This window comes from Mustela nigripes, chromosome 12, assembly GCF_022355385.1.
Source record: "Mustela nigripes isolate SB6536 chromosome 12, MUSNIG.SB6536, whole genome shotgun sequence".
Lineage (NCBI taxonomy): Eukaryota > Metazoa > Chordata > Mammalia > Carnivora > Mustelidae > Mustela > Mustela nigripes.
In genome coordinates, this window is record NC_081568.1 from 90,842,193 (window position 1) to 90,854,664 (window position 12,472).

Genomic DNA, 12,472 nt, shown 5'->3' on the forward strand with positions numbered 1-12,472 from the left:
TTAGCATAGTATTGCTAATACTGAGTTGTTTGGTGTAGCTGGAACCTAATACAGAGCTTGGGTTTAAGGTCAGGAAGATCAAAAGAACATCTCCTAAAGTTCAGGACAAGTAATGTTACCATTTTTATTTTAGAAAGGTAATCAGGGTGTCAGTGGGGGCAAGATTTGGAGTGGAGTAAAATTAAGGTCACAGAAAGTATTTGGGAGACTATCTCTTAACCGTGAAGGAGATGATGAGGATCTGAAGGAAAAGCCATGGAGAGAAGGGTAAAGATTAGAAAAATATGAGAGAATAAAGGATTGTTTAGATGCTGGGTGAGAAGAGGAATGAGGATGTGGTTGAGATACCATTTATCACTAATGGTTCAGATCACTTGAGTTTGGAAATGTAGGGAGATGAGCCAGTTTTAGAAGATAGTGAGTTGTTGGTTCAGTGGTCAACTTAAGAGTTTGAACTGGCTTCTACATGATGATGTCCTATGTCTGGAATAAAGAGATAGGGGGTTGGAGATAATAGATTTGGACACTTTCAGCACGCACATGGCACAGGAAAAGGCAGTCAAAAGTAATACCCTGGTGAATGCCAATATTTAGGGGGTATTATTCTCCCCCCCCCTTTCGTCTAAAAAGAAACAATAATAAATACATATTCACAGGCTGTTGAAAAGATAGTAAGTACAGAATACCCTTCACCCCATTTTCCCTTTTGTCTTATGTAATTATAGTATAGTATATATAGTATTGTATCATATGATTTCTGCCCCTTGAAGCATTTCTGATAATTTTAATAACTGTTGAATTTACTTTTGAGCTTTTTTAGTATTGTAGACAATGTCCTATTGTGATTATTTCATAGTGTTGCGGACAATGTCTTATTGTGGGCTGAGAGAATATTCAAATTTATTTAAAGCTGAGTATCTGGGATTGGACACATGCTTCAGGTCATTAGACTGCAAAGGTGAATGTAAAGACATTACATGTTTAGCAGTTGCTTACTTTCGTTTGGCTAAAGCTAGCAACTTGTGCTTGTTCTATATGTACTAAGTAAGTAGATGGATTCTCATTTTCCTAGGGGATTTTAAGTCTCCTTGATAATCAGAATGAACTTGACTGGTTTATCTTGATGTTCTTTTTGTTGTTATTGTTCTATTAAAGATTGAACTATAGAGACTGAAATTAAACTACATTTTAAAGTCCAGTATACTACTTTGTTAATTGTGACATTTTAATAATTCTCTTCCTTTAAAAACATCTTTCATAAGGTCTTTCAAGTTGTACTGTAATTTACTATAAACTATATTGATATTTGCATTATTTTCTAAGTAAGGAGGTGTTTGATGCTTTATTAGTTTTCTTTCTGTGTTTATTAGATTACAGAGATTATTATGGATTAGAAATTGACTTTTTATTCATTTCATTTTCTTGTAGAGTGCTTAGACTCAGTGTGCTTCCCTGAGTCAGCCTCTGTAAGACAGTAATTAAGCAAACTAGAACCTTAGATTAAATCCCCTCTTCTTCCTCCATCTTTGTGTTCTTGGGTCATTAATATGAGCAAAAATTGTTCATTTGAAAAAGAAAAGCTTATAAAACCAAGGAAACAATCTTTTCTTTTACCCTCTTCCAGCGTCCTTTTCCCCTTCCTATATTTAGTGTTAATTTTTTCTGTATGCTCCCAAGAAACATTCTTATGCATATAACTCATATGTGTATATAGGTAGATGTTTTAAAAAATTATGCAGTTGTTATACATACACTTTTACACCTTTAGATTCAGTTAGTAATTATTGTTGAGGTTGTTTTCATTCCATGCCTAATCCTTTTTCATTGACTCCTCAGTATTCTGGGATATGAATATACTATGATACAGTTTAATGATGAGTATTTTGACTGGGTTCCTTTAGAGACGATTTATAGAATTTATTATTGCAGCGTTAGTACTTCTTAAATAGTCAGAGAAAATATATATGGAATCTCTTAAAATGAACAGATGTGTACAGCCTTGGTATATATGGTTTTATTACCATTAGGCAATTGAGTAAGTATTTTTTTGCTACTTGATTTTCAGTTGTAAACAGAGCTCACTTTGTTTCTAGGACCATCCCAGAAAATCTGATTGATTTATTTTTTGTAAGTTTGTTTTAGAACCTTTTTATATGATAGGTAATTTTTTGGTAGGGTTGGGATCTTAGTGTGTGTTATGTTAAGTTTTACTTATACTTCCCATAGGGATTAGGAGCAGACAGCAAGAACCTGTACCCTTTCCTGCTCCCAGTTATTCAACTGAGTACAGATGTTTCCCAGCCTCCACATGTTTATCTTCTGGAAGATGGTTTAGAATTATGGTAAGAGGAAAAATTTGATACCCTGGATCTTTTTTTCCCCCCTGGTCTTCCATACTCTCATGCTAGTAAAGCAAAAGGTCATGTAACAGGGCTTAAAAATTCAGCATTTAAAAACAAAAACATGAAATCGCTTTTCCTAAACTGGATAACATAATAGCTCTGTTCTTCTTGACAATTGTCACTCAGTGTAGGCTCATAGGAGTCAAAAGTTGAAAGGGGTAATTTCAGTAAGAACTTGGCTGTGTTTAATGTTTGCAAATTTGAAATGTAAAATGGGGAGAGCTCAATAAATTTTCAAAACTAAAAATGACTTAAAACTTGCAGCCTGTTAGATGGGATGTTTTAGGGGGTGTTGAGTTATTTTTAAGCCTCTTAACTATCTTACCTAGTAAAGTACGGAGATACTATAACCTCAGCACCAAATGATGAGTCTACTTTGTCTTGACTAATTATTTTACCATGTGAGTAGTATGTCGTGTTGAGAAGTAAAAAGGAAAAACTCTGTTTCTGAGGTGGCTTGGTACTACAGACCCGTAGTGACTGACCGCTATGTTAAAGAACTCAGCTAGAGCATGGAAAATCCTTTTGCTTTACTAAACTTATCTTATGCATAGCAACAATTTTCTGTGGGGCCAATTGTAATACAGTAAAGGCTTAAACATTCTGATATAAACTATTAAAATTAAAAAAGAAAACCACAGGAATAACCACAGAAAAAATGAACATATCTGCTTTCCTTCCTTCCTTCCTGCCTTAGTATTTTTTTAGATGTTTAGGAATGAACCTTTTTTTTCATTTTTAGAAATTGTCTTTGTTGCAAAATTAATGATCTGTAGCAGAATACTAAATGAACAATTTTAAAACAGGTAGATACTCAGTTCACAAGTTGGGTTCCTCATATATTCTGCGTTATGTTGTTTGAACTTAAATGACTTTGGTTCATTTGCAAATTATCATGTGTTGAAACCTTTTATGTTCATATATTTTTATTTGTACAGGATGGATTACTTTAGATGAGAAACTGGCATTCTTTTTCTGTAAAGGAGCAGTCAATAAGTATTATAGGCTTTCCAGGCTACATGGTCTCTTATCCTAACTATTCACCTCTGATATTTTTATGCCAGAGCAGTCATAGATAGTATGTAAAATGGCTGTGCTCCAGTAAAACATCATTTATAGAAAGGATGTGGGTTATATTTGACCCATGAGCTGTAGTTTGTGGATCCTTACTCTAGATGACAAATTAAAACATTAGTCCCTGGCACATTTCTGTAAATATGTAGATAATAGATGATGTAAACTGTTACAAGAGCTAAAAATATTAGCTGTAGTAATGAGATAGACTCAGATACTTAACAGTATATTAGCATGTATGTGTATATATATATTTTTTTGGACTTAGAATATTAATGTGTTTATTAAAGGTCTAAATTTGTTAAGGATTACATGAACAAGTAATAATAAAAGTACTTGCTTTGTTAATAGTAATCTCTTTTTTTTCTCCTAGCCTTAAGTTATATGTAGACAAAATGAAATCATTAGAGTACATATGGGCTTTTTTGTTTTTCTTTTGCTAAAATACTTAGTAGCTAAGATTCTTTAAGTCAAACCAGGGTACACATGTCTTAGTAAGTTAGAACTCGTCTTTGGAATTAGATATAGGTGTCGATCCCAGTTATACTACTGCACCGGATGTGTAATCATTGTCTGTGAGACTCTATTTCCTTATCTATAAAATAAGGAAGTATAATTCCTACCTCATTTTGTTGTTGTGAGGATGAGAGAGTTTGCAGAGTGATAAGCACCTTGTATGTTACGTTGAAAGCCCGAGAATCATTGAGATTGTCTAGGAAGGAAAGGCCAGGTATAGAACATTCAGAATCCCACAGAACTTAAAACATTCCAAGGTCACATAGTGATAGAGGAGGGAAACCAAGCCGAGAGAGGAGACTATTTCCTGAACAACAGAGTGGTCCAAATATTGCTGATTGTCCTCGTTAGAGGAGTACGAAGAAGTGAATTTGGCCCATGGAGGTGATAGGAGCGGTTTCAGTAAAGTAATAAGTTAGAATTGAAATTAAGTACAGACTGCGAGCATCAAAAATTTCAGGAGCATTTATTATGAAGAGGAGTTTAGAAATTGGGCAGCAGTTGGCTGGTGTGGGGAATGCAAGATCTGGAGGGATGGGAGAAGCTCAAGAGTGATATAAGTGGAGGCAAGAAGGGACGGGATTTAGCATGTAGGTTTTTTTTTGAATAGCGTTGGGTGCTTCATTTTAACTGGGGGCAGGAAGATGGATTTTTGTATTATAGTGGGATGAGATAGGAAGTATTTAATTAAGTAGATTACATTTTCTTGACTAAATGTGAACTGTAGCCACCAGCATAGTGTTATGACTGGAGTTGAAATGTGTATAAGATACGGGGGATTTGTGGAGAAAAAAGATGTAAATAGTTATCTTGGAGAATGGGAAACTGAACTTACTAGGGATTATCAGTAGCAAGAGATGTTTGTGGTCACATATATCAAGTAAAACTCTTCAAACTGATTATGTGGTTGTTTCCCAGGTTAAGTTTTTTCCTCTTGATTCAACGTGCTAAATGTGCTAGAGATTTTTTAGTATTACTAGTATTCTCAAAGAACCAACCTTTGGAGGTGATTTTCTTTGTTGTATTTTTGTTTCTTATTTATCAATGCTCTTACATTTATCATTTCCTCTTGCTACTTAAGTTTTTGTCATTTGACCTACCTTCTGTGATTTAGCTTGTTAATTTTTTTTCTTCTTAACAAACATAAACATGTAATCTGTAATTACTTTTAAACAGAATTTGAGCAAACTTTGAACAGATTTTTTGTTCAGGTTTTTTTGTTTCTAAATGAAGTACAGTGTGGTAATGGAGACTGGTCAACAATAAGCATCAGCTATATACTATTGATTTTAATATGCTCTTCATCATTTAAAAAAAAAACAAAACCCAAAACCAGTTTGATTGCCTTTTGCCATCATCTTAGGAGATTTAGAGTCTTAAAAAACAACAACAAAATAAAAACCCCCAAAACTGTTCTCTTTAAAAAACCTCTTCTTGCTAGGGTGAATTCTTTTAATATGTCATATGAGTCTATATTCTGCTGTTTTATCAGATTTTATGTTTTTCCTTTAATTATAAATGAGTTGGATTGGTAGTCCATATTTTGTGATGCTGTCTGATTTCATATCAATGTCGTGTTTCTTTTACCAATTTATCAGTTTTTAAAAGTGATTTTTTTTCATACTGGAATGATATCTATAATACAGTAACTCTTTGGATGATTTGAAAATTTAGTAATAAAGGGAACTGAAAATGGATTCATGGCTTTGGCTGAGGAATGAGTCACAGTTTGTTAATATTCTCAGGTTGTTTCTTAGTTGTTTATACACCCTTGGGTTTTGATTTTTCTTGTCTGTAACAGTCTGGGTACTTAATACCTTACAATACTAATTTTAAAAAAGCCTTATATACATTTCCAGTTATATACATTTGCAGTTTTTTTGTTTTACCTCTTTTAAAAGTACAATTATTAGAGATTTTTCTTTTTATTAATATGAAAGAAGTACATGTTAGATTTTATGAGTTTTCCTATGTTTCTATCCTTTATTTCTCCTTCCGATTTTTTACTTCCTACACTTAGATGGGTGTATTTTCTTAAAGCTATAAAAATGGTTACTTTATTACTTTTGTTTTTCTTAAGTGCTAAAACATGTCAAGCTGTGAATTTGTCTTGGATTTTAACTGCCTATTTCCCATAAATCTTGATAGAGAACATCCTGTTTTTTATTTTGGTGGTAGCATTATGGATTTTTAATGTCTTCTTTGACTCAATCTCATTTATTTTTTGCTCGTACTGAAATGTATGATTCAGGTCTAGATTTACTGCATTATAAATACAACATATCACTTGCTCAATTTTTAAAAAATTAATATAAATTTTAATGACTATAGGCTTTGCTTTTGTCAGATATTCATATCAATAGTAATGATGATATCAAAGATGCATTCTTTATTCTTTCTAACTAGTAGGTTGTATAGTTCAAATCAGTGTTTTACTTCTTAATTTTGACACTGGTTTATTAAAATATCCATCTAGTTCTTTTGTATCAGTTTCCCTTTTTATTTCTAGCATTCCTGATCTGTAACTTTTAAAAGCTGTTATTCACCGTGCAAAATTTTGGTATTTTTGTATATTGTTAAAATATTTAATAAGTAAACACAGTATTTAAAATTTAAAATATTTTCTTGAAGCATCATGTGATGAAGTATATATGTATGCATTGATTAACTTTTCACCTTTTAATTACTTTGAATTTAAATTTTATCTGATAATATCACATGGCTTACATTACTTAGATTTGACTTAATTGTCTTTGTTAAATGTTTACATTTTAGCTTTTCTGTTTGAAATTTTCCTGTGTATATGAGGCTTATTTTTATATTTTGTATTTTAATTTAACCAAAGATGCTTTACCTCAAAAGAATTTTCACGCTCTTACATTTAGTTGTTAAATTGATATACCTTTTTACCTGATGGTCCATGTTTCCTGTATTATTTTGTGGAAGAGTAACATTAAAACATATTTCTCTAGTTAAAGATGCTGGTACATATAACTTTGTCTAATTATTCCTAAGAATAGTAACTTGTGTCTTTCCTTTAGTGCTTTGACTTTGTCTCTCTTTCTTACTTTCTTATTCTTCATTTGAAGTTGGAGTCATATGCCATGTCATTTTATTTTTTATTTTTAAGTACTTTAAACTTTTCAAGATTTTTTTTCTTTTTTAAATAGTATGGCTTATATTGTGGCAACCAGCATAGGCATCAAGAGTGACAATGACCTGAATGGTCTTTTTACTAAGGTAATGACATTGGGAGGGAAAAATTGATATGGAATTTTAATTTGGATCAAATGACAGAGTTTGAAACATCTGAGATTTAGAATATGCCCATCAATTTTTTTCTCACTGAACTGTCATAACCAAATTGTGTTTTTTCTTTTGACTTTATTATTTTAGAGGTATTCTGAACAAGATAAAATGTTTGAAATCTCCTGTTTTATTCTTCAAAAATGGAATCAAATCCTGTTCTTGTTGATCTAATTAAAGTGTCTAAAAATATCTTTGCTTGTATATGTGGCACGTACTTCATTTTCAGGGTGGCTGGTTTCTCTTGTGTCCCCCTTTCCTCTTCCCAATTCTGGCATTTAAAATTGTGAAATAGTTCATAGATAAATAGAATAGGGAAGTCATATTATTTATAAATATTTATAACTTATATAAAATGAAAATCCATTTCCTGTACCAATGTTAAGAAATGGGATAGTAAGAGTGTCTTTGAAGCCCATGGTATTGCATGGTTATTAAATTCTCCTGTTTTCATTTCAGGGATGACCCACTCTACCAGTTTTTTGGTTTTCATTCCTTGGTTTTCTTTCTTGTACTGTAATGTTTTTAAAATCACACACACGTGTGTGTGTGTGTGTGTGTGTGTGTGTGTGTCTAAACAGTATATTCTAACTTCATACAAATTTTATAGCTTGTGTTCTAACTTGTTTATTTATTTTTTGCTCCCTGTTCTAAGATTGATCCATATTGATGAGTTTAAGGGTGTGCATGTCACAGTTCATTTACTCATACACCATTTTGGTTGATATTCAAATAATGCAGCTGAACATTTTGTACATGACAATGTATGCAGATGTATTTACTAGGTCATAAGTATGTGCACATATACATATTCCACTTTTTCAGATAATAATTACTTTCCAAGTGATGAGACTAATAACTTCCTCCTGCCAGCACTGTGCAAGAGTTCTCACTGTTCTGTAGCTTTGCCAATACCTATTATGTCCGATTTATCTAGTAGGGGTAAAATTGTACCTTGTTTTGTTTATATTTTACATTTTCTTGATTACTAGTTCATTATCTTTTTATATTTTTTATAGTCAGGTTTATTTATAACATTTGGATGGATCCTCTTTGGAATGCTTTTTCGTGTGCTCTCTACATTAGTCTCTTATTAACCTCTTATGTGTATTCATTCCTTGGGTACTGCTTCCTTTTCAGTTACATGTATTGGAAATCATCTTCCAGTATGTGACTTATATTTTGACTTTTTTTGCAGCATCTTTTGATACACAGTAACTGTTAACTTTAATGTAGTCATATTTATCTCTTTAATCTTTCTTTAATTTAAAGCTATAATTATATTCCCCTGACATGTAAAATAAAGGCTTACCCTTCTCATATAAATATCAATAAATAAATATAAATGAAGAATTGATTTCTTTATTTCGTGTGAGGTAGTGGCCCAGTAGCTCATGATCAGTAACTGATTGTCCAGTCTTAACTTGGGAGCTGCCGCTGTCATAAACCAGCAGGTCTGTTTCTTGTGTTACTCTGTTTACGATATTAAATACATTGATTTTTATAGTAAGTTCTGATATGCAGTAAAAGAAGTATCTCCCCCAGTCACCTCCATATGTTTTGTTTCCTTAAAAAATTTCTTGTTTATTCTTGGTCCCTTGCCTTCTAAATCATTTTAGAACTCAGCTTTCCTAATTTCTAGGAAAAAGCCTGTGGGGATTTAAATTGAAGTTTTATTGATTTTTGTATAACAATTCAGAGAGAATTGACATCTTTATGATGCTCGGTATTTGTATCAGTGACTCTTTTAGAAATACCTATTTAAATCTTAAGTATTTGTTTTGGTGTAAAGAAATTGAGTTGATTTTTATATATTGACATACATATATATATATATATATATATTATATATTGACATATTTAGCAACCTTGTGAAGTCTCTTAGTGATTTAAGTACTTTTTTATGAATTTGTTCTCCCTCTCTTGTCAGTCATATCTTCTGTGAATAAAGACTGTTTAACTTTTTCCTCTCACCCTTGTGTCTTTAATAATTTCTTTGTCATATTATGCGAGGAGCCCTCCATACATGCACTCAATAGATGTGAAGGTAAACAAAGTGAAAAAGAGAGTATATTTTTTGAAGTGTGATTCTGTTTTTCGAAGAGATTGGTTTCAAATATCACCGTTAGTTGTGTTTCTACAAGTGTTTGGTAGGTACTCTCTTACCAGATCAAGGACTTACTCTCTGTTTATAATAGGGTAAGAGTTTTGATAATGAAAGCTAGATTTTGAATAGGATCTCCTTCTACTCTTTTCTTTCAGCTGTTGTGACAATCATGCTTTTTTTCCATCAACTTACTGGGTGGGGACTGAGGAGATAAACCAGCTACACACTTCTGTGATAAACGAGGACCCATATATATTTTATTTTTTATACATTGCTTCTTTGATATTTCCCAGTGTCTGTTGAAAGGACACGTGAATTACATGTGACGGAAAAATAAAAACAAAGCAATTTTTGTCTCTCCTTGACTGTAGTCAAGCATAAAGCTTTTGCTTTATCATTAAAATTTTATTAGAAATATTTTAGTATGTAGTTACTTCCCTTACTATTTTTGCTGTGTATATAGGAATAATAATATATGATTTATAGATAGGTTTTAAATTTTGACAAATTTGGTAATTTTTTTCCTAGAAAGATAACTTTTATAACTTACTGTATTGTCCATTTTTCTTTCTTCCTTTAGATGGGACAGTTTTTTAGTAAGTTGTATTATTAACAGCTTAATGGTTATAGAAAGAGACTTAATCATCTGTTTTTCTTCCTAGGTTAGTGACTTTGGAAAACAGCCCATGTGTTACACCAGAGTTGCTTCGTATATTTCAGAATATGTCCCCACTTCTTGGTATGTGTGAAAGTGTAAACACAATACTGTTTTTGAATGCAGCCATAATTTGGGGCCCTATAGGTGACTTTAAATTATACCTTCCATTTTTACAGAAGTCCCTCATATTCACAAACAAGTTTAATAGTGTTTTAATAGTTTTTAGATATGTTTCTGTATAACTTTTTAGAACCATTTCTGCTTATTAAAGAGTAGGCACCAAATTTACTAAATAAATAAAGCCAAAACAGTGTTATTGTAATATTAATTCCATATTAAGTTTGAACTTTGGTAAAGTTTTTATGTTTCATAGTAGGTTCTGTAAGGTATTTAAGAGATTATATTGTAAAGCTGCTTCTGTATACCGTGGTATTATCCATTTTCTTTACAAAATGATTTTATGCTGTCACTTGTTCACAGATGAACTCTACATATTTCTGGTTTAGCTAAGGCACCAAAAACATGAAGACTATTAAATATTGGCAAATTATATTTATTGTTTCTTTAAGTAGTACTGATGTATAAACATGCAAAATCATGAATAATGTTCTAGAACCATCATTTGTGGCACATGGGTTGGGAGAACTCAACACTACTAGGAGTGGAGCCTTAGTCTATTTTGGCCACCCTGGATGAGTTCTCAGTAGTTTTTTATTTTGTATTGTTTTTACAATCTGAACATGTATTCTGTTGATAATTAATGCTAGGGAATACTTTCCGGTTATATGTTGCCTACCATTCACAATTAGGTAATTCCTTGCATTTTTAAAAAACACAGTATTTTGTTTATAGAGTTGTTTTGTGAGAGATTTTACCAGTAGAGATTCACATTTAAATATTTAAATAAATATTGTATATAATGCAGTATACGCACCTTTACGATTCTTTTTCAGTCTGAAAAATACTATCATTTATTTATAAAATGTAAAATTTAAGTTTTTTGCATTCATAGTAGCCATTCTTTAAAAGTGATCCATGAAGCAACTTTAATTCCTTCATTAGAACTTTGTGTCTACTAACTAAATAATGTCAGGGGAGGGCATTTACAGCAATATCTTAAGACTGTTTTTTTTCTGGGAATTCATTGTAGTGAGTAGTTTTATTAGAGGCAAAATATTACTGAGTTATAATGACATACCAGAAAAGTAGATTAACTTTTGGACAGATCAACATATGTGTACTAAAACACTATTATAACTAATTAGGAAACATGTCATTTGCTGGATGGTTGCAGTGGGTAGGTAGATAAGGTAATCAGTCCTTCACACTTTTTTCAGATTTTCTATTATTTTACCCCATTCTCCAGAACAGGTCTCAAATAATAAGCAAAACACCATCTGTTTCGTAATAAAGAGCCACTTGCCATTTATCATCTAATGTCCCTATAAAATTGTTGAAAAAATTCCCAAAGATGAAGACTGTGACAATAGACCAGTTGCTTGTTGCTGGTCTCCTAAAAAAGTTTTATCTGTCTTTAAGAAACCACAGGGAGGGACGCCTAGGTGGCTTAGTTGGTTAAGCAGCTGCCTTCGGCTTGGGTCATGATCCCGGCATCCTGGGATCGAGTCCTGCATTGGGCTCCTTGCTCTGCAGGGAGCCTGCTTCTCCCCCTGACTCTGCCTTCCACTCTGTTTGCTTGTGCTCGCTCTCGCTCTCTCTTTGACAAATAAATAAATAAAATCTTTAAAAAAAAAAAAAAAAAAAAGAAACCACAGGGAATGAGATTGGAAGTTATCCTTTTCACTTCCCTTAACTCTCTGCTGAAGGCCTTTTAGTTCTACTCTTCCTAACCTGGACACCAAATACGGTGTTATTCTAATAAATCCACAGTGTTTTTTTGTGCTTGACCTAGGAATAGAAACCTCATCCAGAGCCATTGCCAGCTTTGTCATGAAGAGGATTCAGCCATTTTCACTTATGGATGACTTTATACAGTGATGTCACTCTGCCTGTGCTATTTGACCCCAAATTCAACCTGCCTGACCATTACAGTGTAACAAGAGAAGGGTTGATAGACAGGAAAAAAAAGATTTAAACAAAAAGCATTGACTACTAAGACTCTATGACACTATTTTGAGTTTAGACTTGGATAAGCACCATAGTACAGTTTAACCATAGAAAGCTCTGTAGTTGATGCATAGACCTGATGAATCAGTAAGGACTTTCTGTGTTTAGAACAGTGTCTGGGGGCGCCTGGGTGGCTCAGTGGGTTAAGCCGCTGCCTTCGGCTCAGGTCATGATCTCAGAGTCCTGGGATCGAGTCCCGCATCGGCCTCTGCTCAGCGGAGAGCCTGCTTCCCTCTCTCTCTCTCTGCCTGCCTCTCCATCTACTTGTGATTTCTCTCTGTC

General features: G+C 32.8%; 1 protein-coding gene across 4 annotated transcripts in view; it reads left to right on the plus strand.

The window, feature by feature from the left end:
* The window catches only part of IPO11 (importin 11), a 207,423-nt gene that overhangs the window by 87,315 nt on the left and 107,636 nt on the right, over positions 1-12,472 (plus strand). For all 4 annotated transcript variants that reach the window (XM_059417947.1, XM_059417948.1, XM_059417950.1 and 1 more), the window contains 2 exons: positions 2,227-2,342; positions 10,068-10,144. In XM_059417947.1, coding sequence (XP_059273930.1) covers positions 2,227-2,342; positions 10,068-10,144 — 193 coding nt within the window. The remainder of the gene's footprint in view (positions 1-2,226; positions 2,343-10,067; positions 10,145-12,472) is intronic.